This window comes from Ochotona princeps, chromosome 9 (genome assembly GCF_030435755.1).
Source record: "Ochotona princeps isolate mOchPri1 chromosome 9, mOchPri1.hap1, whole genome shotgun sequence".
In the NCBI taxonomy this organism is placed as follows: Eukaryota; Metazoa; Chordata; class Mammalia; order Lagomorpha; family Ochotonidae; genus Ochotona; species Ochotona princeps.
Genome location: NC_080840.1, coordinates 13,965,707 through 13,992,534, shown reverse-complemented (window position 1 = coordinate 13,992,534; position 26,828 = coordinate 13,965,707). Strand labels below are relative to the sequence as shown.

Below are 26,828 nucleotides of genomic sequence, written 5' to 3'. Positions count from 1 at the left end.
CTTGGTGATCCTTACAGTGGTGGTACATCATAAGTTTATTTAATTCTTTTTTTTCCTGAATAACTTAGGAACAAGGATGAAATCTTTATTAACTTCATTTAAATTCATTTGCACATCTGTGATCATCTGGGCCCTCTGACGTTTGATCAGCACTAGGCTTTTACATTTTACTGCTGCTGAGGAAATGAGGCAATAAATGATCTTGCCTGCCCGGATTAATGAGAGTGATTTAAACGACTGTGCCAGCAAAGCTTACCCTTGTTTCCCTGATCCAGAGACGACCTTTACAGCTATTTGCTGTTTATGTAGATAGTGTGTTATTCTGCCAAGTGCTGGCTGGTCACTTTTTATTAGCTATGTTCACCACAGTGTCATGCATCAGACTGATGTTATTATGCCCATTATAAGACCGTAGCAAGCAAGCAAGAGAAGAAGGTGAGAATTATTCCCTCTTGCCTCCAGCTTTGCAGGGCTTCATCCAGAAGCCTCTAAGTGTGGATGCTTTGTAGAATATGTGTTTAATTGTTACTTTGAGATGAAAGTTATTGGCTTAGTCTGACAGTGGTCCAACAGAGAGCATGGAGGGTTCTTGTGCCAACAGTGGTCTAAGGAATCCCTTCTCACAAATTCACCACCTTGGTATTCACATGTAGATGTCAGAATCCTCATCCTCTGGTGCTCTGGTACCTTACCTTGCTTTCTTTCCTCCATGGCCTTTGATGTGGATTGATTTGTCTGTGTATTTATTGGGCATCTTCCATTTCCCTACTAGGTTGTAAGATCTCTTTGATCTCAGAATCTAAAACACAGTCTGATACACAGTAACTGCCTTCATAGTATTTGTGAAAGGCATGAATGCGTAGTACAGAAGAACTTCATCACCTGCCAATGGGATTTGCTGAGATGCTGCCACTCGGCCATGTCTAAAGTGGTGCGTGTCTGTGGACTTAGGCAGTTCCCTTCAGCTCTCATGGTCCCACAGGATGTTTTCCATTGTCTCTGCTGCCAAGATACAGAGAACATGGAGCGCAATGAGCTCTCCAGGAACTGGTGTGTGGATTGAGAAAGCAGCTCTCCTACTCCCCTGCCTCATTCACTGCTTCAGGTCTTGCCCTTGCGGGGCTCTCAACCGTGGCATAGCCTCCTTTTTCTGGTTGATCTGCAGAACTTACTTTCTCACAATCGCAGAGAAGCTACTATTGCCTGTGTCTGTTTTTTCAATTTGCATAAATATTGATATAAAATCAAATCAATGAGTCCCTCAGTGCATTTTCTATTGCTATCATAAAATACCTGAGACAGGGTAATGTATAAAGGAAAGGAGGTTACATTGATTTATGATATGAAAGTTAAGAAGTTCTAGTGCATGGCTTGGCTTCAGGGGAGGGCCTTCTTGTTTCATCATCCTGTGGCAGAGGGTATCACATGGGGGGTCAGAATGAATATACTGTCTCAGGTGTCATTTCCTTTCCTTATAAATCCACTAATGTCATCAGAGTCCCCACTCCCTGGACCTCATCTCATTCTAATTGTTTCCCAAAGGAGGCCCCACCTCCAAATACAACATCTGACCTTTGGATTAAGTTCACAACACATGAAATTTTGGAGGACACAGTGGGTAAGCATGATTGAGTGTGGCAAATCCCATGAAAACGCTAGGCAGACACATCACCATATTTGGCATCAGATTGGAGAAATAAACAAGGCTGTTGTAGAAAGACTCACACAGAGAGTCTGGAAAGAGAACATGATTCAGCAGGAGCTGTGCAGTATGACCATTGTTCTGCCACTGAGACAGAATGAAGTTGTGTGTGCGTGTGTGTGTGTGTGTGTGTGAGAGAGAGAGAGACTAATGGGTGTGTGTGTGTGAGAGAGAGAGAGAGACTAATGGGGGGGGGTGTGTGTGTGTGTAAGATTTTCCTGGGGTGCTTTATCAAAGTTTCTGGAGACTAAAAGTAGGATATTGGCAAGTGAGTTCAATTCCATGGCTAACTTTTAGCTTCTGTTGGTATTTTTTTTTTTTAAAGATTTAGTTTTATTTGAAAGGCAGATTTTACAGAAAAAAAAGAAACAGAAAGAGAGAGGGATCTTTTATGCCTTAATTCACTCCCCAAATGGCTGCAAGTCTGGAGCTAAGGCTCTGGGGCTTCTTCTGGGTCTCCCACATGGAACCAGGGGCCCAAGGACATGAAGGCCCAAGGACCATCCTCTGCTGCTGTCCCAGGCCATTAACAGGAAGCTGGGTGGGAAGTGAAGCATACAGGACACAAACTGCTGCCTATATTGAATACCATTGCCTCAGGTGAGAACTAATCAGCTAAGTCACCATGCTGCCTCTGAGATCCTTAGTGCTCCTTGGAGTCTAGGTGCATGGATACAATCTAGGACTTTCTCTTCACAAGGTCTTCTCTCTGTGATTAACTGGGTCAAGTTCCTCCTCTTATAAAGACATCAATCCTGTTGGATTGGTGCCCACCATAATGGTCCAATTTTAACTTGATTTCCCCCATAAAGACCTTGTTTTCAAAAACAGACTGATTCTGAGGCACTAGAGCTGAGAAATTGAGCCATTTCCCGTGTGCCACCTGGAAACTTAGGCAGGCACAGAGTTTGTAACACAAGACAGAATTTATTCTTCCCCAGGAGACTCTTGCTTTGCTTTGAAGGTCTTCTATTTAGTGGAGGAAACTCATACAATAGATTAATTAGAATCTCCTTGGTTTAAAGACATCTGGTTGGGCTAGCACCATAGCATACCAGATTAAGCCTCCGCCTGCAGCACCAACATCCTATATGGCTTGTGGTTAGAGTTCTAACTGTTAGCTTTCTCAATCTAGCTAGGAAAGTACATGTGGGAAAGCAGCAGAAGATGGCCCAAGTGCCTGGGCCCCTGTACCCACATGGGAGACCCAGAAGAAGTTCCTGGCTTTGAGCCAACCCAGCACCAGCTATTGCAGCCATTTGAGGAGTGAACCAATAGATGCAAGGTCTCTCTCTCTGTCTCCCTTCTCTCTCTGTAACTCTGCCTTTTGAAGAAAATAAACTAAATCTTTAAATACAAAGTCATTTGGTGGTAGACGATAACCATGGATACACCTTTGTTAGTACGTAAGTGAATAACTAAGGATTACAGTATAGCCAAGTGGACACACACAATCATCACCACCACCATACTGTGAGGTGTTTGCAAGGTTCTATTCTTTCCAATCAGACAGACGTGTGCCAGATGCTAGGCAGGAGGTGGTAAAAGGTTGATCTGTGATCCTATTTTCAATGAATACCCTCAAGAAGAAATTAGGCCCAATCCAAGAATGAGATCCTGTGTGTGATGTATGTTACAATAGAAAAGTGCATGGCCCTTGGGGTCTGCAAAACTGGAGAATATCATGTGTTTTAAATCAAATGTTAATGTCAGAAGGGCTATAGATCGTCAGCCAGGAGAGTGCTACTTATTTGCATGCAAGTCCTAGCTGCAGTTATCTCCTCACTTTCTTACTTCCCGCATCCCCAGCCCCAAGCCAGACACATGTCCTCTTTGACACCCTCCCTATCATGCTGCCTGAACACCTGCCATCTCATTTCAACATTTTCTTATCTGTCTTTTCCACTAAAATGAATTGTTTTACTTATCCTGTAATCCACAGTGTCTGGCACACAGTAGATATAGAAAAAGGTTAAATGAATAAATTAAAGAAAGAATGAAAGGTCAAAAGGCCAATGCGATAGCTTGGCTGTGAGGCTTAGAGGCCCTGTGTACCTTCCTTCACCAACTCTGTCTTTGTACCACAATGCATTGTCTTTCTTGACAAAACTGTCACCTCTGGAGATAGTATCTCAAAGACACACAAACTGGTGCACATTTCTCCGGGTGTACATCCTCCCTGGGTAACTTCGAGTCCAACCTGGTAGGGTATTTTGCTAATTCTTTGATGCAGCTCCAGTTAAAATTCAGATGAGGTTCATCTGTGAGCATAGCTTGGGAAGAAAGACTGTAGCAACCAAACCTTCTGTTATGGCTACCAGGGGCAGACAAACATTCATCAAGTCCTTCCTGGATGGAATTTCCCATGCAGACATCAGGCGCAGAATTTCAGGCGCAGTTAAGAATCCAAACCTTAACACACTATACTTTCTAGTGGAAGGCACATGGGATTTCTTGCCTGTACAGCCACATGCCTGGCCTGTTAGAGTGACTTCAGTCAGTTACAACCCCTGATGCTGTGGAGTGTCCCTGCTTTAATTTCTCTGGGAAAGGTGAGTTAACTCTGAAATGTGCTGGGATTATGGCCATTGCCACATTGGAGAGTAAGTATCAGAATTTAGTGGCTCTGCATGTGAACACACAGAGAAACAGTGGGCCAATTGCTCTCCCTCTGTGCTGCATCCTGGGCCCTCTTTTCCAACCAACTCCCTGTCCTAGAAGGACCAGAGTTCAGCACAGCTGGAGAAAAACTGCAGCTCTGTGTTTTCATGATTTTTCATCTTGAATCAAGTTTTCATCTCAGAGAAATTCACCTGATGTTCCTTTATGAAGCAATAATGAAAGGGAAAGAGAAAGGCATTTTACTGGGCACCAGTTGAAAGTAAGGCATGTTGTTTTTGGAGAGGCAGAGAGATGTGAAACAAGAAAGAGAAAGGGACAGAGAGACGGAGAAAGAAAGAAGACAATTTTCCTCATTTATGCATAATGATGTTTAAAAAGTTAAATAACTTTTGAAGGCTTTTCAATTGGAAAATTGCACACTAAAAACCAAGGTTGAAAATCCATCCTGTTTGAGACCAAAACTCCTTAGCTGAAGGTATCACCCACAGATAGGGAGAGTATTGACTACTGAAAACTGACTAAGGCATTAAAGGACAATTGGAAACTGACAAAATTGGTAGTATCTCATTGACAAATTATCTGCCAAGTATTAACTGAATTGATGATCACTTAGTAAGTTTAGGGAAGCTGGGGAAAAGTTCCCTGGGATCCCAAGAGTTGTCGACACTAAAGCCTCTGTTTGGACTGCAGGTCATTTGAAATCCAGGCCACATTCCCAAAGGATTCCCTGCTCTCCATCTTGATCTATGACCATGATATCATTGGAACAGACGACCTCATTGGCGAGACCAAGATCGACCTGGAGAACCGCTTCTACAGCAAACACCGGGCCATCTGTGGCTTGCAGAGCCAGTATGAAATGTGAGTCCTCCCTTCCATTAGGCCTCTGGAGTCCACCTCCTGATTGTCCATCTCCAGGAAGGCTGGACCAGGATCAGTTTTCATATGTCAAATGGGCTCTATCCATGTCTGCAGGGCTGTTTGGGGTAAATTCAACCTGTGCTCTGAAAAATTGTTAGGACTGGGAAGTCAGTGCCAGTGTAGAGGCCAAGGCAGATTCTTCAGGAGTCTGAGTTGTAATGCGTTCAATCTACCAACTGCGTCTAATGAGCAGCTTCCCTACTGGGGAATGATACCGAAGGTATGATCGATATCATTCAGAAGCCACGGGCCCAGCTAATTATTGCTTATATTCATGCATGTCCTTGGCAATCAAGTCATTACACAGGGGCTCTCACTGAGTCCTCTCGAAGACTTATTATTATCCCCATTTTACAAATGAAGGAAGAATCGGCCCACATCTCATGTGCTCAACGATTTTGAACTGTTTCCTTTTAAAATACAGACAGCTTTATTGTTTGAAAACCACGTTGTATCTGATATCTTAAGGGGGGAAGATGAAATGTTTCTTTCAGAAACATGTAAAAGCACTCATTTGATACAGCATAAAAAATGTTTCCTAGATATGCGAGAACATATATTCATGGTAGAAAATGTAGACAATATGCCAAGTACGAAATAATACCTCTCATGAACATCCAAATGTCTCTTGGGAAGGATTGCGGTGGTCTCACTGACGGGGACTGAGTGTTTATACCCTCCATAACCCACCTGTCAATCACACCTTATGGCCTGCTGTTCCAGAGGCATAGAGGGCCAGATCAGTGTCTCCATGCCTTCCATGCCCTCCGTGCCAAGTCCCAAAGGGAATTCCACTCAGAGAGCAATTTAGCTCTTCTCCCAGGGAGATCAGGACAGGAGACCACAGCAAATGCGGTGCATCCTTTGTTCTGAAACCCCTAAGAATGAATCTTCCAGAGAGTGGAACAGTTTCATTCAGGAGGGTGTCATCTGCATTCACTGTAAGATGTTTTCAAACCAAGACAAAAGCACCCTAGTTTGGGGGAAGTGTGTGTGTGTGTGTGTGTGTGTGTGTGTGTGTGTGTGTGTGTGTGTTTCTTTGGCTGGGCTTGGGCACCCTTCTGTGACACAAGGTAGGAAACCTTCCCTATGGTTCTATTGCTAAAGCCACACTTATGTTTTCTTAAATGATGGGTCCAGTGACCCAAACAGCAAAGATATCCAAGCTTATCTTGGTCATGAGGGAGCACCTAATTGCACATTGATTCGTTTCTGTTTTTCTTTTCTCTCTCTCTCTCTTTTTAACCAGAAATCTTGTTTCAACTACCGTAAATGGAAGGATGTAGAAACTGAGTAGTAGGAAATTCACCAGGAAAATACAAACGAAGGCTTTCTGCCTGTGATGTGACTTTGACAGAGAAGGGGTGGAGGAAAAGCAGAGACATGGACAGGATAAGCTGGGCTGTTCTCTGAGAGTCAGTAGCAGCCTCATGTCTGTTTCCCAACAAATAACAAATCAAGATGACCTGCAAGGAAGTCTGTGAGAATGGAGAGCAGACAGGTTATCACAGAGGATTTGAGAAGAGAGAAATAAGACAAATGGTTTATACATACAGGTTTTTCTTTTAGGAGTGATGAATCCTTTTTGGAACTAGAGGAAATAGTTGCATATTATTGTGAATGTACTTCAAGACCTCCAAATTCATCAATTATAAAATGGCTCATTTTGTGTTATGTGAATTTTATTTCCAAACGTGATTTTAAAGAAAAGCACATAACTTTAAAACACTCAAACTGGAACAGGTGCAGCAGCGATGATGCTACTTGAGATGCCCAAATCCCACATGGGAGTGTCTGAGTTCAAGTCTCAACTCGACTTCCGGTCCAACTTCTTGCTAGCGGACACCTTGGAAAGACCAAGTGATGATTCAAGTACTTGTCTTCCACCCAGGAAACCCAAAGTGTGTCGTTGGCTCTTGGCTTCAACCTGAGCGCAGTCCCAGTTATTGCAGGCATTTGGAGGGTGAAGTAGCAGATGAGGTTCTCAGTCTGTCTGTCTCTCTCTATGTCTCTGCCTTTCAAATAAATAAAACACCGATTCTTTACTTGTAAAAACAATGTGTCAAGCTACTCATAAATCCTACCCCACATGCAAACTCTATGTGCACAAATGTGTTTGGGCATAAAAGAGAAAACGAAATGATAGCACCATTGGTGAGCATATAGAATGGCAGGGAAGTATGAAAGACACTGCTCAGACTAAACTTGAGTGACCCTTTTCATTGGCTCTCCAAACTTGTCTCCGAAGGGAGACCAGCCTCACCCTTTCTGACCTTCCCTCACGTTTCAGAGAAGGATACAATGCCTGGAGAGACACATCGAAACCCACGGAAATTCTCACCAAACTCTGCAAAGACAACAAGCTGGATGGACCCTACTTTCGCCCTGGGGAAATACAGATAGGAAACAAGGTCTTTCCTGGGAAAACAGCCTTCACTGAAGAGGACACTGGTAACTCCTTGCAGCACACTCTGCTGATGTCGTCCTTCTGGGAAGCTTGATTCCAGCTGTGTCTATGATGAGGAGTCTGTGGCTCATCTTCTATAAAAGCAATGCACCATGATTGGGTTGGATGATATGGTGATGTAGGAAGGATAATGAAAATGAGAATCACTTCTAATTCTCACATTCATGCGGATGAATTTCACTGCAATCTGTGTATGTGTGTGTGTGTGTATACCAGTGCACACATATGTATATGATGTGTTGCTTTTTAAAAGAATCACAAATGTGTCACTTACACTTTTGTAACCTGTCTTTTCTATTTTTAGTAGATTATGATAATTCTTTGTGCTTCTGAGTAACTGCTGCTAATATTCCATTTGGGACTATGCCATCTATTTATATTGCACAATTAACGCAACAATGAACTCCTTATACATATATTTGCACACTTCTGACATTTCTATGGTTGAACTCATAAAAGGAAAGTTATTGCATCAGAAAATAAGAGTCATAAAATGAATATTTAGTCTGTGACACAAGTAACTGGATATAACTCCAATAATCCCATAAATATTTATATCAACAACTCTACCGTCATAATGCCCAAAATGGATTTTCCACATGAGAACCACAGGACCTATCACAAGGATCCAAAAGAGGCATCTGCCTTTTTAGGATGAGAAAAAAAGCCACTTCACATGAATGAAGCAGAATGCAAATGTTATCATGCCCACATATTCCATGTTTAAACATTTCCTGTAACTAGTGAGGAACTTTTGGTGCAAACAGCCCAGTGACAGGCAGGGAACAAGATGCTTGAAACCATACTGCCCACCACCAGTTTGAGACAGGATTCCTTTTGACCTTATACTTTCAATTCCAACAACCTCCTTTTCACTCCCTGAATGGCTGCAACAGCTGGAGCTAAACCAATCCAAAACCAGGAGCCCAGAGCCTCTTCTGGGTCTTCCATGCAGGTGCAGGGTCCCAAGGCTTTGGGCCATCCTCGACTGCTTTCCCAGGCCGCAAGCAGGAAGCTGGAAGGGAAGTGGGGCTGCTGGGATTAGAACTGGCACCCATATGGGATCCCAGAATGTGCAAGGCGAGGACTTTAGCTGCTAGGTTGCTAGGCCAGGTCCAAACAATTATGTTTTTGACACTTAAAAATATTAAATTACATTCCTAAGATGAGTTCCTGACTGATTAAACTTCATAATGAGGATTTTGTTTACTGATTGCTTGTTTATCCCAATCAGCCCCTTCTGATTATAATTATTGCTGTTGGGAGATTTCTTTGTGCCCCCAGTTGCACCCTGAAGCCAAGTTTGATTTTCTTGTATCAATTGGGACTACTCTAACCTCGGCCAAGATGATATTCTTTAATGCTTTTTGCCTCACTCTGGACTCTGAATGCCAGCATGTCTTTATTTTGCTGTTTGTTTTTAATATGAATGACTTTATTTGGTAGAGTAACAGAGCAGGGATGCCTTCCTATGAGCAAGTGCTGGTAGGAGGGAGAGCCCAGCAAAAATGTGGAGACAGAAGACATCGATAAAGCCCAGTGCGGTAGCCTAGTGGCTAAAGTCCTTGCCTTGCATATTTGGGATCCCATATGGGTGCCAGTTCTAATCCCGGCAGATTTCCCATCCAGCTTCTTAGTAGTGGCCTGGGAAAGCAGTTGAGGACGGCCCAAAGCCTTGGGACCCTGCACCTGCATGGAAGACCCAGAAGAGGCTCTGGACTCCTGGCTTCAGACTGGCTTAGCTCCTGCCATTGTGGCCACTTGGGGAGTGAATCATCAGATGGAAGATCTTCCTCTCTGTCTTTTCTCTCTCTGTATATCTGACTTTCCAATAAAAATAAATCTTTAAAAAAATGACATTGATAAACAGTGTGTCCATATCACCACCTTTCTTTAGGCCTCTGATTCCTCAGACTCTCTCACCCTGTGATTGCAGCAGGCAGTTCCATGCCTTCAAAACAAACAAAAATGGCCCTCTTCACGACTGTAAAGCCAAGATTTTAATGCATATAGCACCGTTAGAATCTGATTTAGGAGGTGTATTGTGCCCCCACTGACTCACTCCTGGCTTCTCCTGCAATCCATCTTGTTTTCCTCTCTTAAGTTTCCATTCTGTTACATCATCCCTCCACTATACCTCCACTTCTTCCCATATCTGTTTCTGTTTTGCTGACTTTTATCACCTTCATATGCAAATGAAGCTTAGTGTTTAAAATGCACCTGACAGTCCTCACTGTCTCCTTGGTGAACCACACACCCGACAACACTCTTTGTCTGTATTTCTTGCAGATGAGACAGTGGAGTCCTATGAGCACCTGGCCCTCAAGGTTTTACATTCTTGGCAGGAAATCCCAGAGGTTGGATGTAGGCTGGTTCCTGAGCACATAGAAACTCGGCCTCTCTATCACAAAGACAAGCCAGGAATGGAGCAGGTAGTGGGTGAAACATTGTCATTGTCCCTTAAAGTTAATCCTGTATGCCCTAGGGTAACGGATTCATCCAGGGACAATTTTCATTTCTCCAAGGGATCAGCACATCTTTGGTTGTCCCTGGGGTGTGGGTTGCTACTGGCATCAAAACACTTGCCCTGTGACTTGGGTATCAATGGTACCTTCATTCACTCTTAAAATGGTCCCAATTTGGATAAACAATCCTATGATCATGCTAAATAGGTGAGATCGTTTATGTAAGAGTTTAGTAGATATAAGGTTTTTATTCAAATTCATCTTCTCTTTCCTTCTGACTCCCAACCCAGATTTCTAATCACTTATTTTCCACAGTTTATTCTTGCCAGTTCTGCAGAATAAGCCACCAACTACTGCTTCTCTGGGGAAAGTGTGTAGTCATGTGTGTGAGACAGACACCTGGGCACACCTGATGGGTTTTGAAGTTTCTCAAGTCTCAGAATTCCATCAAAAGAGTTTGATAAGGCATTCAAAAGAGATTGTCTTCTTGACATTTCTAAGCCTTCATTTCTTTATGTGCATAATAAAAGAGCAGCTGGAATGAGCATTGATGAAATAATGGATGTTAAAGAATAATGGAAGCAATAAAGTGTGATACTCGTGACAGACAATACTGCCACTTTAAAAATTTTTTATTCCTTAAGAATTTGTAGAAAGAGTAGGGTTTCTAGAATGACCAGACAAGGGTATTGAATGCATACTGTGTTGTATATTGTTTGTGTAAATGAGGGTGAGAGGTGTTTTTGCCGGCCAATAGAACTAACATCCACCCCGTAGGGATAATGCAGTAGCTGTAAGTGCTCAGTGAAGGTTTACTTAAATGGTTTGACTAAATACAGATAAAAATCAAAGTTCTTTGTAAGTAAATATCTTATATATGTGTAAAGGTACCAAGGTATATTAAATATTCATTTTTAGTAGATGGGTCCTTAAAAACAGTGAGTGATTAATTTTGCATGTTCTCGTTCACACCCTAACTCTCTCAAAGCTCAAAGTCTTCTTGTCTTCTTTGTTAACAAGGGCCGCCTACAGATGTGGGTGGACATGTTTCCCAAGGACATGCCTCAACCTGGACCTCCTGTTGACATTTCACCAAGGAAACCCAAAGGGTGAGCCAACTGCTTGCTGTATTTAGTAAACAAGGTCATGATAGCTGATGAAAATATTCTCATGTTTGAGCGGGTGTCTGCGAAGTACCCGAGAGTCACCCCTGAATTTCCATCTGGACCTTTTCAGCAGAGTGGGTGATGACTATGTTGGTGATAGAAGTGAAGGTTCTGTCTTATGATAGGGGCTTTGGAGCTTCAAGTTTCTCATTTAACAACATTGGTTAATGGAAGAAAGATCTTCAAGTAACTCAGTGTCCATGGCAACTGTTAGATCTCCATTTGGAATATTTGGTTCTGATGGAACCAATACCTTCGATGGTTGATATTTTTGAATTTAGAAAGGTATAGACTCGTTCAGATCAAAAGCACGTGGATTCCAACAGCACATGGACAGCAGCTGATTTGACTTTTGGTGTCGCCTGACACTGTCCTCTTCACCCCAGGTATGAACTCAGAGTGATCATCTGGAACACCGAGGATGTCATTCTGGAAGATGAGAACATTTTCACAGGCCAAAAATCAAGTGATATTTATGTTAAAGGGTAAGGTCAAGAAAAACTCCACCCTCCCTTCTCCTATTCTTGCTGCTCCTTTTATCTCTAACCAAATCTGTGCCTGATGGTAGATGCAATTTCCACATCCCACAGAAGCAGCTCATCTTACTCACTCCATCAGATAAGGCTACTTTATTCGTCAGATATCTGTTGTATTTGGTTATTTTGCTATAATTATTCTTAAGGAAATAGTTTTCATGACAAAATCCTATTATAGAAATCATTTAGTTAGTGGTTCAATAACTAAACTTTGTCAAGTGAAACTCACAATGTAGCTACCTCTAAACTGAAAGAAACAGAGAGAAGTGGTACTGTTCAGAAAACTGATCTGTTTAGCAGATTTTAAGACTTTATGGAAAAGTTAAAATTTATACCTTCCCATTTGCTAGTGCTACCAATAAAAATGATACTAATCTAAAAGACAGGGAGTAAAATAAATAAGTTGTTTTTTTTTTTAAGTAGAATTAAGATCCGCTGAAATTGCTTTCTTGTCACCAATTCAGGAAAGATTAATGTGTTCTGTAAAGGTGATTATACCATGAATCAAGATTTTGAGGGATTCTGGAGGAGTTCAAGCTGAGACTTCCAGAACTCTGGCCCATTAAATGTATTGAAAGAGCTGTTTATTCACTCTCTTCATTTCCTGCCCTCCCATTCCACTTCTCATCCAGCTCCAACACAGTTTTCTTCCCAATACTCCACCAAAGCAGGTCTCCTTAACGTGCCTGTGCGTTACATTTTCCTAAATCTAAGTAGACTGGTTTTTCCCACTGCTCTTCATCTTTTGGACCCCAAGGCACATTTGCGATAGCTGACTATGTTTTTGTTTGTTTGTTTTTGAATGGTTCTCACCTTAACTTTCACAGCAACACACTGTTCTCATTTTCTCTTACCCTCAGTCATTTCTCAGCCACTTTCCTTCCGTCAAGAAGTTCAATAGCTCAGAATAATGTCCTGGGACGTCTCTCCATCTCACACTGTTTTGTTTCACTTGTTGACATTTTCGTCTAGTATCTCCCTTGAATAAAGTGGCCTAGATAAGCAATGGTATCAGTTGTCACCTTCAGCTCCATTCCTGGCAAGCGCTACTCCAATGTGTTTATCTACTTGGATTTGTCAGAAGCAGCACCTCTTACTCAACAAGTCTAAAACAACACTGAGGATCTTAACCCCCTAAACAGTTTCTTCTCTGTTGTTCTTGACGTCAATGACTGGCACAACCCTCCACTCCATGCTGGGAGACCTGAATCTACAGAATCTTTGCTCATGGTCTCCCTTATTTCCAATGTACTGCCAGTTCTATCTGTGGCACCTTCTAAAGAGCTATCAGCAAAGGCCTTTGCTTACATCTCCCACACCTCCTCTTCACATGCTTCCGGAACCCCTGCAACACCAATATTCTCTGCATTTGCCTCCTTTTAAAATATTTATTTATTCTAATTGGAAAGGCAAATTTACAGAGAGGATAGTCAGACAGAAAGATCTTCCATCCATTGGTTCACTCCCCAAGTGGCTATAAACGGCCAGAGCTGAGCCAATCCGAAGCCAGGAGCCAGGAGCTTCTTCTGGATTTCCCAGGCAGATGCAGGGGCTCTTGTTCTAAGGTCGCAGGGACAGAAGTCACAATCTCTTGTCCCAAGGAGACAAGGATTCCGGTTACCTTTTTATTTCCAGCTTCTGGAATGTTCTGTCTTGACTGCGGAGGCTTCAGGTCTACCCAACCACTAGACTCTCCCTCACCTGCCTTGAAATGAGGGTCTTGTTTCTGGTTCCGCCCTCCGGCCTTTTACTTTCTCCGCCCTGTGAAAATGGAAACTTCCCTCTGAAGCTAATTACGTAATTTTAGAGCTATAAGCCTTGACCACTTTGAAACTAATTCAGTTACTTTAGATGATACCGATGGCTGCCTAGGGTACACTGATTGTTCACGTTTGCCCCATCTTCCCTCAGGTGGATCAAGGGTTTGGAAGACGACAAGCAGGAGACAGACGTGCATTACAACTCCCTGACTGGAGAGGGCAACTTCAACTGGCGCTTCCTGTTTCCCTTTCAGTACCTGCCCGCTGAGAAGCAAATGGTTATCACCAAGAGGGAGAACATCTTCTCCCTGGAGAAAACAGAATGTAAGACTCCAGCTGTGCTGGTGCTGCAAGTTTGGGATTTTGAAAGGTTGTCCTCGGATGACTTCCTGGGTAAGCCGGCAGCTTTGTCCAACACATACTCATGTGAAAAATTCTGTGCTAGCTTTTGCAGAGGTTGGTCTGATTCAGTGACAAAATAATTTCAGTGTTATTTATGATAGCAAAATAGTAAAAATAACCCAAATAACTGTCAAGCAGGTACTGGCTAAACCAACTGTAGAGCATCCTTGTGTAGGCAGACGTAAGCTGGTTTTGGCTTTTATGGCTAAAAGCTGTTGAACTCTGAGCCAAACGTAGACCCACTACGTGCCTCAGTTTCCCCCTGTTGCACAATGGGGGTTAATATGTGATATTACTGTATGGGGATGGTAATACCACATAATTTCATAGAGTAGGGGGTTAAGTTGTAAATGTGATAGCACAATTAGACCACAACCCACACAGCAAGTGTTTAAGAAGGGATAACCCTGGGGCCATTACAAATTTTGGAATATTTAATGAATTGGAAAGTCGTGAGCTGTGTGTTGGGTGAAGAATCAGTGGGACTAATTCCACGTTTATGAAATAAATGTTCACATGTGTAAGATGAAGGGAATGTTCTAGATGAGAGAGGGAGAGAGAATTTGGGGGATGAGATTATGGAAGATTTTTCCATTGCTGTTGTTTTGCTTATATACATGCTCTAAATTTTCTGCATTTAACAGTGATTACTGTAGTATTAGGAACAAGCTGTCACTGAGAAATACAGGACTCTCATGGCAATATCTTACACTCTCTTGCATTCACTGATTGAAAAAGCATTGTTAACAACCAGGTGAGGTTTATGAGCTGCCTTGCAGAGCGAGTACAAATGCAGGCAGAGTTAGCCCCTGACTTGGAAAAGGAAGGTGAGAGAGAGAGAGGAGGATCCTGGGAGAGGCAAGTGCTGAGGCTGGAGAAAGTTGAGGCACACAACCCAGCCTGGGGAGCAGAGAGGTTACCCAGCAGTGAAGACGCCCAAAGCCAAAGCTTGCCAGTCAGATATGATAGCTCTGCTCTATCTCCTACCTGCTACCACTCACCCCTTCATGGGTGATGGCAGACATGTGTCCATCCTATTTGCATTCCCAGTCCTGGGCATGCAGTTGTGGGACTGATTGAAGGAGTAGGGAGTGAGTGGAGAACAGGTGAGTGGGTAAAAGCAGGTGGTGTTTGAAAAACCATTCCAAGACTTTGAAAAGCCCTTCCTGGTCTGTTATGGGCCTCATCCCATAGGTTCCCTGGAAATGAACCTCAACAGTTTCCCACGGGCAGCCAAGTCAGCCAAAGCCTGTGATCTCTCCAAGTTTGAAAACGCAAGTGAGGACAACAAAATCTCCATATTCCAGCAGAAACGAGTACGTGGCTGGTGGCCTTTTGCTAAAAGCAAAGAACTCACGGTGAGTGACAGCTGTTGGGGGTGCTGTGGGGGTGGGACAGCCAGGGGACATCATGCTCTCTGAATGAGTCATTTTGCACACTTCTAGTTAAGTGCTTTGAAGTGACATAAAGCTCTTTAAGCAAGCATTGCACTGAGAGGTGAGAATTTAAAGCTTTATAAATGCATTAAGCCTGCCATATTTCAGTATACTTGATTTAATAGTTATCTCTGTTAAGGTTGCTTCCTATAATTTTGGCCTGACCTTGTGCCCCTGGCATTAATTTTTTTCAACATTATTTGAAATTCTGCATCACGTCCTGACTAATGTGCAATTTTAATGTGGCTAACTTATTCCTTCACCCTCATACAGGAGACTCAATTTAAAAAGTGGTCCATCCTTTCTAAACCCTGAACCAGCTGGGAGGCCCAGGAGAGGGAAAAGGGCATCAATATATTGAGACATACATGAAATAATCTAAGTGCAAAACTCAGGAAAGGGACAGAGAGGAGGGAGGGACCCAGTTGTCTTTCAGGGAGTTGAGAGGTCATACAGGAGAACATCACTGTCTAGATGAGAAAGATGCTGGTACCTTCTGTGAGAGAAGAGCCTTGGTGAGCACCATCAGAGCTCAGAGCAGCCCCTGAAAAAGGACCACTCGTCTGCTGGTTTGGATCATCAGATTGTAGTCTGAGGTCAGCTGAGAAATTTGAATCCAGGAAGCCAGAAACCCAAATTCTTATCTTGTGACATTATTCTGGTTTCTATAAATTAATACATAGAGATTATGCAAGCATGACTATGTATTATTAATCTGAGTCCTTTAAAACACCTACAGAAAAGGAGTTAAAATTGGAGACCTGTGTTTGGCCTAGTGGTTGGGATTCCTAGAGTCTATGTTGGAGTTCATGTGTTCAAGAAGCCCTTGATTCTGGCTTCCTGCTCATGGGGACCTCAGGAAGCAACCAGTGATGGCTCAAGTCACTGAGTCCCTGCTGCCCATATTGGAGTCCTGGATTGAGTTCCTGGCATCTGAACTTGGCCAACCATTGAGCAGTTAGCATCTGAATAGTGATCCAGCTGGATGGGACACTCTCTTCCCCCACCTCTCCATCTTAAATAGATAAATACAGAAAGGTGGTTTTGTTTGTTTGTGTGTGTGTGTGTGTGTGTAAGCAGGTTTAGAGGTGGATGTTTCACCTAATTATTAACAGGCCTATGACCCATGTCAAAGTGCGTGAATTTGGTTCCTACTCTGGCTCTTGACTTCAGCTTCCTGCTAATACAGATCCTGAAAGCTGCCGTGAGGGTTCAAGTGATTGAGTTCCTGACATTGTGTGTGAGAACTTGCTTGAGTTCTCAGCTCCCAGTTTTGTTCTAGCCCAGCCCAGCTGTTGTAGGCATTTGGGGAGTGGGTCACTAATAGGAGAAGTCTCATTCTCTCCCTTTCTCCTCTCACTCTCTGATCACTCTCACCGTCTTCCTCCTCTCTCCCACCTCCTTTATTCCCCCCATTCTCATTCCATGGGTGTATGTGTGTCTGTGTCTCACATTTTTAAAAAATTAAGCTTGTTTTGGTACAAATTTTTTAAAAAGAATATTAAGCTCATGGAAAAGGTATGTTATTAAAACTGATACATGGATTTCAAAGTTTTATTATACCAAAATAAACTTAACTTTTAATTCCATTGTGCATAAGCTTTTTATTGTACACTTGGGTTATATTTTATATCCCTTTGGAGTCTGCCAAATATGTACAGATTTTTTTATTATTTCATTCAGTACTGATTACCTCTTTGTTTTCTATTATAATTCACTTATTTGCTTATTCCATACAACAAATATCTACGGAGAACCTATTAATTGGTATGTCCTGAGAATAAAATACGAGCAATTTGAACATGGTCTCTGTCATAACAGAGCTTGTGGTATGAAATCAGACTATACCGAGATACACATGCAAAGGCACACATAGCCAGCCATATAGCACCAAGAAAGTAATTACTGAAAGCAAGGGCTGGACAAGAGACCAAGTACTCAGTGAGAGCATCCAGTACAGAGATTTCTTCTCCATATAGTCTGGAATGAGTGAATTCTGTGACTATGAAATTGATCTCTGAAGAATAACTAGTAATGAACTTGGGTGACATATGGTCTACTAGCTCAGACAGCACTTAGGGTGCTCACATTCCACATTGGAGCACCTGGGTTCAAGCCCCAGCTCCACTTCCAATGCCAGCTTCTCACCCTGAAAGACAGTGAATGTTAGCTGCAGTGCTTGGGTGGTTGCTACCCAAGTGGGATACCCAGATGGAGTTCCTGGCTCCTAGTTTTTGCCTGGTGTGGTCGTGCTGAGCTGGCTATTGGGGGAGTGAACCATTGAATGGGATATCTATCTGTGTCTGTCTGTATGTCTCTGTCTCTGTTTCATAAATTTTTTTTTAAGTAGTGAACTGTCAACTCATTCCAAAAAAAAAAAAGTAGTGAGCCATTAGAGATAAAAAAAAAATGGGAGAAACAGAATTTCTGATAGAGCAAAACCTCAAGGTGAGAATGAATTCAGTGCTTTGGAAAAGCCAAACTAAAAACACATGAACAGTTCCTACAATCATGGCATGTTAAGTGAAGGTGGTGTCAGTGAGGCAGAGAGCTGAAGCCAAATCTCACAGGCCTTTGAGGCTGTTTGGATATCAGTTTCAGAGAGCTGCCCTAGAGGAGCCTAGGTAATGATGGAAGGATTCATGGCAGTCTGCTCCTCCAGAGTAGCAGGTGCACAGTGGCTTCAAGGCCATCTTGAATTCAAATTCTGGCTTTGTTATTTACCAAGTGTATCACTTTAAGCAATTTTATTTGAAAGTCCCACTTACAGAGAGAAATCTTCCATCCCTGATTCACTCGGCAAACAACCACAACAGCCAGGGCTGATTCAAACCAAAGCTCCATCCAGGTTTCCCACATGAGTGACAGGAACTCAAGTACTCAGGCCATCTTCTGCTGACTTGCCAGGTGCATCAGTGGAGAGCCAGATATGAAGTAGAGGAATTGGGACTGAAACCAGTGTTCATATAGGATCGTGGTGTCAGAGGCAACAGCTTAACCTGCTGCACCAAGGAACCTTGTCCCCTAGTCTGAAATATTTAATAACTCTGACAATAAACACATTTAATCCTTACAAACTTGTTTTTTGGTAATGGAAAAGGGCCATGGACACAAAAAGGGACATTCAAACCATTGCTGAAGTCATCAGAAATCTTCCCCATGAATATAAAGTACATAATGATGTTTTGGGAGAAATTTAATTGAAAACTAAATCTTCTCCCAACAGAAAACCTCTCCACAGATTTATTATAATCATTAAACCAGAATGTGCTTTGTGTCATAAGTAGCCTGCTAAGAAATTTTCCAGACAGAAAGAAATTTTATCCTTTTGTGTGGCCAAGCGTCTGTAGCCCATACATGCATATGTTTGTTTCCAAATTAAGCAGTACTCAGTAAGTAGACTGGACAGCACCACTTGATGGCTTAGAAATGCTAGATTCACATTGTAATTGGAGTAAAAGCCTGTGTTAACTAGTTGGATTTCTTTAGAGGGAAAGCAGAATTATGTATTATTGGGACAGGGACTATGAGCAAGGTGACCCTGCAGTTAAGCACCCACCCTGTCCCAGAAACAGATGGAGTTGTTACCTTTCCTGTAGATATTTCAGAGAGCTTCATCCTAGGTTCCTGGAAAAGACAGCCTGGGGTGTTAAAGACGAAAACACTATTCTGCCAGTTTTCCAAAGGATTTATATACGTTTCAAAAAAATAAACTGCTGAAGATTTAACTCCCTTAGAGTAAATGCTCTAAGAGAGAGAGAAAGGAAAAATCCGTTTCCTTATTTTCAACAAGGAGAGGTAAGCCTCTTATTTTTCATGTGCGTTTACTCTGGTGCCTCCTAAAAGGAAAGTAAAAATTGACTGCATTGTCAATTTTTACTACATCATAACTCACAGCTGCAGCTTTGACTTCAGCTTGAGAGCTGACTTCCACGTGCCTCTTGCCATTTCCCCCAGAAATAACCCAGAGTCATTTCCGAAAGCTAGATCACTGCCTTCTCCCGAAGTGGCAGCAAGTTGGAGGCTCTCAGAGTGAAACAGCAATGGGAACCCTCTGGCTCTTCCGGGCATTTCCTGTCCATCCACATCAGTTTCTATGTCTGTAGCACCAGTCCTAGATGCACTCCCAGGACATTCTGTAATTCCAACCCTACCCAGGATGCCCCGCTGTGGTTAGGGGCTGGGTCCAGATAGAGTTCCAGAGAGGAACAAAAGCAGCTTGCATGCAAAACCAAAGCATATACTGGAGAGGGAGATGGATTGTGGGCTGTTTTCCAGAAAGCTGCCCTCAGAGGCAAGACTTGGGTACACCCCTGTACAGGAATTGGAGGCATAGGGGGGGTAGTATCTTGTCTAGGCTTAATTGAATATTCAAAGGAGATGGAGGCAGGAGCTGGGCTTGAGTAATTCCAATTTCCTGCTTAGTTTTGGGAAATTCCTAAGTGTCATGACATCAAGTACATGATGAGAGTATGTGTGTCCCTCATGGTTATTTTATTACCATGACTTTATAGTGAGCTGAAGGTCATTGCAAGGATGCCACCTGCAGTTCTGTTGGTTATTTTTAACACTTGACACTTCTGAGTGGTCATTTTGCAGAAACTACTGTTTTCTACTGCTGGGACGGGGTTGGCAATACTGGTGGGGCTGTAGCAAGGTGAGACTGCCAGGCAGGGGCTTGTGATCTCAGCTGCTCCTTGCTAGCTACCTGCTCACCTATGTCACACACGTACTTCGAAGCCTATATTGGAAATGTCTCTCTCTTTTCATACCAGCCACTGGTGGGTAGAAAGTCATTTGCTAAGGGACACTGCCACCTGACAGGTTATTTTTAAAGCTGCTTATCAGAGTCCCCCACACAGTGTAGTTTAAGCAGCTGGATCACAGGGCTTAGTGTAGAAGGTGGTTGTCCTCATAGTAAGGGAAAACAGCTCCAAGAGGCTGCTGGGGATAAGTGTGTGTGACAAAACAAAAGGGACAATGTATGGAGTGTGTTCCTTGTGAAGCACTTTTTGTGGCACATCTTCTGTGTCCTGTGACAATGAACTCAAGAGAAAGCAACTGGTCGGGCCCGGCGGCGTGGCCTAGCGGCTAAAAGTCCTCGCCTTGGAAGCCCCGGGATCCCATATGGGCGCCGGTTCTAATCCCGGCAGCTCCACTTCCCATCCAGCTCCCTGCTTGTGGCCTGGGAAAGCAGTTGAGGGCGGCCCAATGCATTGGGACACTGCACCCGCGTGGGAGACCTGGAAGAGGTTCCAGGTTCCCGGCATCGGATCGGCGCGCATCGGCCCGTTGCGGCTCACTTGGGGAGTGAATCATCGGACGGAAGATCTTCCTCTCTGTCTCTCCTCCTCTCTGTATATCTGTCTGTAATAAAATGAATAAATCTTTAAAAAAAAAAAAAAAACAAAGAGAAAGCAACTGGTGAGCAAGAGAGAGCAGCCTCTTTTAAGAGCAGGAGATAGGGAAATTTCTTTACAGTGAACTCCACACATCTGCAGATAGCCTGGCCAAGTAATTAAAAGGGAAGTCCGGTGCTTCCAGTTTGATGTAAAAAGTGATTGTCTACTACTACAGCCACAGCAAGCATTCGACACTGGATCAGACAAATGCTCAGCAAACCGTTGCTCAAGGCTTAGCTGAAGCAGTGGTAAACAGGTCACTTAATGTTTAGCAAGTTTAGATCTCATAAGAGCATCAAGCAGGGAGCTAGATGGGAAGTGGAGCAGAACCAAGGACATGAATTGGCCCCCATATGGGATCCCACCTTGTGCAAGGTGAGGATTTAGCCACTGTGCTATTGTGCTAGGCCCCAGTTGTGGTTCTTGTGTTGCTTTTGGTTATCATGCATTTAGTTGACTTTATTTTAAAAATAATATTCCTCTGACACACTTCCCCCCACTCTCATAACATCAATTATTTTATAGACTTGGCCTGATCGATAGCTTACTTTTAAAAATTCTTTTCTTTGCATTTCCTGTGTACTAGAAGTTAAGTACAACTTCTATCAGTGCTGGTTAAACATGTTTGGCAACAATTTGTCAGATGTGATACTATTTAGTTCTCAGTGAATCATGGCAGGCAGCACATGCTACCAGATGGTCTCACTCTTATGGAACTGTTTGCTCACTTGGTGGTGTTGGCACTCAAAAGATCTCTATGTCATAAAGTTCTATTTTCCCCTCTGTGTGCAGCAAGTAACTGGTCAGGCAACACTTTGACATTGTGGCATCACCTCCTTTCACCTAATGATTTCAGCAACTATGGAGAAGTTTGATTCATGCTTTCGTTGGCTATGTAAAGTGATTTGTCCCACTTTCCTTAATTCTTGTCTGCCTTCTTTCCTCCTGTATGTCTATTTCTATCTGTCACTATCATTATTTCTTCACTTATGAATTGACATACATCTGTTATGGCGAGTGTCCTCTTAGACATGGAAATAAATTACAGAAACTTTGCTTCCTGCATTAAGACAGGATAAATGCTATTGATATGCCTTAATTACCACACTTTAAAATCAAGAGTTGATTTAAGGGTCATATCTGATGCTGCAAAATGGATTTTTCTCTTTAAAAAAAACAATCACTATGGACCCATATATAACTTTGCCCACTGAAAAGACCTAAAAATAATCACCCAGGAGCCAAGAAGCCTCCCAGATTCTGGGTCTGTGTTTCTAAAGACCAGCTTTTACACACACACAAAAGAAACAGTGTTCGTTGGAGAGGTGGTAGACCTACGTTTTGGCATTGAAAATGCAAGATTTGGCCAAATAGGATAATTTGAAATATCTAAAATAATGACCTTGTTTTTTGTATGAAACTTTCTCTAAGTTTTGAATTATTTCCCCAAAAATGGAATTTATAGAACTAGAGTATTGCTATATTCATATAAGATACTGTACATATATGTATGCATGGTTATGGCATGTGTATTTATGTGCACATGTCTACACATGTATGCATATATATTCCTTTTCCTAAGAGATTTTGCCAGCCTACTTCCACCACTAATTTATGTAAATGTCTCATATAATACCAGAGAAGGCCATATTTATTTTAAATTTTATTTATTTGAAAGGCAGAGGAACAGACTAACAAAGAAAAAGATATCTTCTCTGCTGGTTCACAGCCCAGATGCCTGCAGTGGCTGAGTGTGGACCAGGCTGAAACCAGGAGCAGGGAGCATGACACACATCTTCACATGGGTGGCAGGGACTCAGCTCCTTCAGCAACTGCCTGATGATCCTAAGGCACATATCAACAGCAAGGGAGGTAGAGCTGAGATTTGAACGCAGGTGCTCTGATATGGGATGGAGACTACTCAACCACTGTGCCAAATGCCCACTCTGAAAGTTGTGCTTTTACACTTTTACGTTAATTTATTTTTATTTATTATGCAGTGCAGAGGGGCAAGGTAGAGAGAATCACAGAGGGAAGAGTGAAAGTGAGAGAATGACGTACCATCCATCACACCTAGCAAGCGCTCCTTGGGCTCTAGCTCTGCTTTTTCATAAACCGTAGGAATTTGAAGCAGATATTCTAGAGAGCAAATGACTCTTGGGCAAATAAGGAAACGGAAATACAATATGACAAGTATCTTTAGAAAATAGTCATGAAATTTTGTGTTCGGAAGGGCTTTGTAAACCTGTTAGTTTAGTTATCTGGCAGGTTGACACGTAAGTTGAGAGGCAGCCTGGTGTCTTGTACTTTGAGATTGGTATCACTCAGAATTGGGTTTAAACTCCATTGGTTGGATTATTGTGTATGTGACATAGTGAAAGTTATTTAACCTCTGTTGCTCTGTTTCTTAACTTATAAAAAGACCTGCCTTGCTTGTTGAGATGATAAACCAATAGATAAATAAGTAGATATGCATAGATAGATAGATATGATTGATTGATTAATGAGATTGATAGAGTTAACTTAGAACAAAGTGATAACTCAATAAAGCATTGCATTATATTATTATCCAATGTTGATAATTGCAAGGAAGAATGATTACAGTTAACAGAAACTTGATATTCCACCTCCTCAGGATTTCAAATATTTCCTTAATCTTATGCATGCAAATCACTGCCTACAGGAATAAGATTTTGCACTGAGATTTAAAGAAAGCATATATATGCTTTTAAGGAGTATCTATGAATCAGAGGAATTTAATGCCTAGCCGGAGTAGGGTTAGGATTAAAATCTGAGGAGCAATTACTATATAGAATTGAATTCACAACTTCACCTGTAATAGAAGCCCACTACGCTTATGTTCCAATTTTGACAGCATCTCAAATCTCTCTTTCCTCTTGCCCCTATTCCCCATTGCAAGTACCCTAGTTCTGTCTAATTTCTGCCATGATTGCACTGCCATGGCTGCTAGCAACCAAGACTGCTTATGAAGAAGTCCTGGCTTTGTAAGCATGAAATAGATAAGTAATCCTGAGATTATTTGCTCAAAAAGATCTTATATATTTTCACTAGGTAAGAAACCAGCCATGCTTCAAAGTCAAGTAACACCCAATCCACATGAAAATCAGAGAGAGAAGCTCTGCTTTGATGACACTCCATTCCCCAAACAGTCCTGCCTCCCTTCTATCACTTTGACTCTCAATGTACCAAATGAACAAAGAAAAGGCAGAAGGAGGGAGGGGTGACTCTGCCAAGAACAGGAACTCCAGGCTACCAGGGGTTCTATTTTCTTTATCATTGCTAGGTCATCAGTATCTAAAAAAAGACCCTGTAATAGTGAATGAATACATAAACAAACAAGATAGCTGTCAACTTTTGTAGGGGTCTTGTTTCATCCTGTGATAATCCAAAGCTATCTAGACTTACAGTATTTACAGTTTTCAAGCCAAAGGGACTATTATTTATTGAAGGGGCAAGAGGATGGAGGTGAATTCTAGGATCAATGGAAAATTCTAGGATAATTAATGAGGAAGACAACACTGATGAAGGGTGATGGAAAAGTCATTTGACAAACATAAGGTCATGCCCACTGATTTGTTCTTGAGAACTGACAGAAAAGAAAGTAGCAGATCCAAAGGTCTAGCTGCTTAAAGAACGAGACTCCTTCCTGGTTAATACCAAGTTTCTATAGCTATGATCATTTCTTCATATGTTACAAGGTTATGTGCAGAATAGCCTGAGCTGTAGAATGTGTATCTGAGCATACAGGTGGACTCACTCCTTCCCAACTCAACAGAATCATCACCCTGGGGTCTTTTAATTGTTCATCATTTAAAAAAAATGGTTTATTCCAAGACTAGAAAGGCAGTAGAATGTATCCTTTGCAAAATAAAGCATCAGAATGGTTCAAATACTTCCTGGCATTCTCTGACGTGATAACATTTCCTGATGGTTGCTGTTGTCTCAGTAGATCATGGGGACTAGAAACTTCAGTTTTTCTCTTCATACAGGGCAAGGTTGAGGCTGAGTTTCATCTTGTGACAGCAGAAGAAGCTGAGAAGAATCCAGTCGGAAAGGCCAGAAAGGAACCGGAGCCCTTGGCCAAGCCCAAGTGAGTAGAGTTGTGGGTGGCTGCACTGGAAATGGGAACGGACATTGGTAGCCCCAAGGGTACTGGAGGGTGAAGGTCTTTTGTTAGCGCATCCCTTGGGGGAATTATGAAGTCAGGTGACAGTCATTTGGTGCTGTCCAACCTATTTGATCTTTCGTTTATTCAACTAAAAACCACTCTAAAGACATTACTGGATGCTGGGCAAATGGAAAAGGACCTTGTTTGTAAGTGACCAAACAGACCTTTCTACAATCATTTCATGTATTTTGTCTACAGATTTTTCATGTGGATTCACACAAGTTTTTTTTTCTTTTTTTAAAGATTTATTTATTTATTTTACAAAGTCAGATATACAGAGAGGAGGAGAGACAGAGAGGAAGATCTTCCGTCCGATGATTCACTCCCCAAGTGACTGCAACGACTGGTGCTGTAACGATCCAAAGCCGGGAACCAGGAACCTCTTCCTGGTCTCCCACACAGGTGCAGGTCTCCCACATGGGTGCAGTGTCCCAATGCATTGGGCCGTCCTCAACTGCTTTCCCAGGCCACAAGCAGGGAGCTGGATGGGAAGTGGAGCTGCCGGATTAGAACCAGCGCCCATATGGGATCCCGGGGCGTTCAAGGCGAAGACTTTAGCCGCTAGACCACGCCGCTGGGCCCACAAGTTTTTTTTTTTCTATAAATTCTGTAACACTGCATACAAAATCGTCTTTATCCTTTACTGGAAAGTTTTATCCCATTGCCAAAGTTTTCAGATGAAGTTTTTAATGCTTCTGAAATATTTCATAGGCTTGATGCCCAAAATTGATTTGGTCAACACTGTGTAATCAGACATTTAATTATTGTAGGACTGGTTTGTTTTTATTTACTTGAGAGGAATAGTGACAGACACAGAGAGGGTTCTTTAATCTGTTAGTTCACTCCCAAAGGGACCTCAATATCAAGGGTTGGACCAGGCCAAAGCCAGGGGCCAGGAATCCATCTAAATATGTGTTGTAGGATGTAGGGTCCCAAACACTTGGGCCATCTTTTCCACTGCTTTCTAAAGCATATTAGAAGGGAGCTGTATTGAGCATGGAGCAGCTGGGGCTTAACAGTGCCCTTACATGCGACACCAATTTGATGGATGACATAATAAATCCCTGTGCCACAATTCAAGCCCTGATGTTTAATTTATATCTACCTTTTTCCCATTATTATAAGATGAGGGATAAAATTTATCAATCATTATCTTAATGCAAATTGCCAGAAGTAAAATTATTAGAAAAGAGAACTAATCCATTCAACTTGACCCTTGGTTCCATATGTGAAACATAAATACAAAATGCTCTTTGAAATTTTATTTTCCCTAACCTTCTCCAGACACCAGACTCAAGATAAGTGACCTTGCCCATGAACACACCCTATCTATCATGGTTTTAGAAATATAACAAATGTTCAATTAATCATTAGTCCAAAATTATTTATTTATCACCTACTAAAAGAACATTAGGAAACAGAGAAGAAATATAAAGCATGAGCCACACATTCCAGGGCCACTTGATATGGTTAAGGACAAATAGCATAGACTATTGCAATAGTATTCAGAATGTAGAAGACAAATATACTAGGTTCAAAATGGTAGTGAGTCCAGTGAGATGTGAGAGGAATTTTAGGAAGAAATCATTCTAGAGTAAGGGGTGGTAGCAAGCAAAAGGTGGAGCTTGAGCCAGTCTTACTTGTTGGATAGTGATGAGGCCTCTGACTGAGTACTAACCAGTCTCTTTCTCTACCTAGACCAAACTTTAAAACTAAACTTTAAAATGATACGGAGATCATTATTGTCCAAGCATTAGCTT

General features: G+C 42.2%; 1 protein-coding gene across 1 annotated transcript in view; it reads left to right on the top strand.

The window, feature by feature from the left end:
* FER1L6 (fer-1 like family member 6) overlaps positions 1-26,828 on the top strand; it is a 114,508-nt gene that overhangs the window by 86,422 nt on the left and 1,258 nt on the right. The window contains exons 32-39 of the mRNA XM_058668364.1: positions 5,015-5,185; positions 7,536-7,696; positions 10,002-10,144; positions 11,198-11,286; positions 11,730-11,828; positions 13,791-14,032; positions 15,236-15,399; positions 24,890-24,990. Coding sequence (XP_058524347.1) covers positions 5,015-5,185; positions 7,536-7,696; positions 10,002-10,144; positions 11,198-11,286; positions 11,730-11,828; positions 13,791-14,032; positions 15,236-15,399; positions 24,890-24,990 — 1,170 coding nt within the window. The remainder of the gene's footprint in view (positions 1-5,014; positions 5,186-7,535; positions 7,697-10,001; positions 10,145-11,197; positions 11,287-11,729; positions 11,829-13,790; positions 14,033-15,235; positions 15,400-24,889; positions 24,991-26,828) is intronic.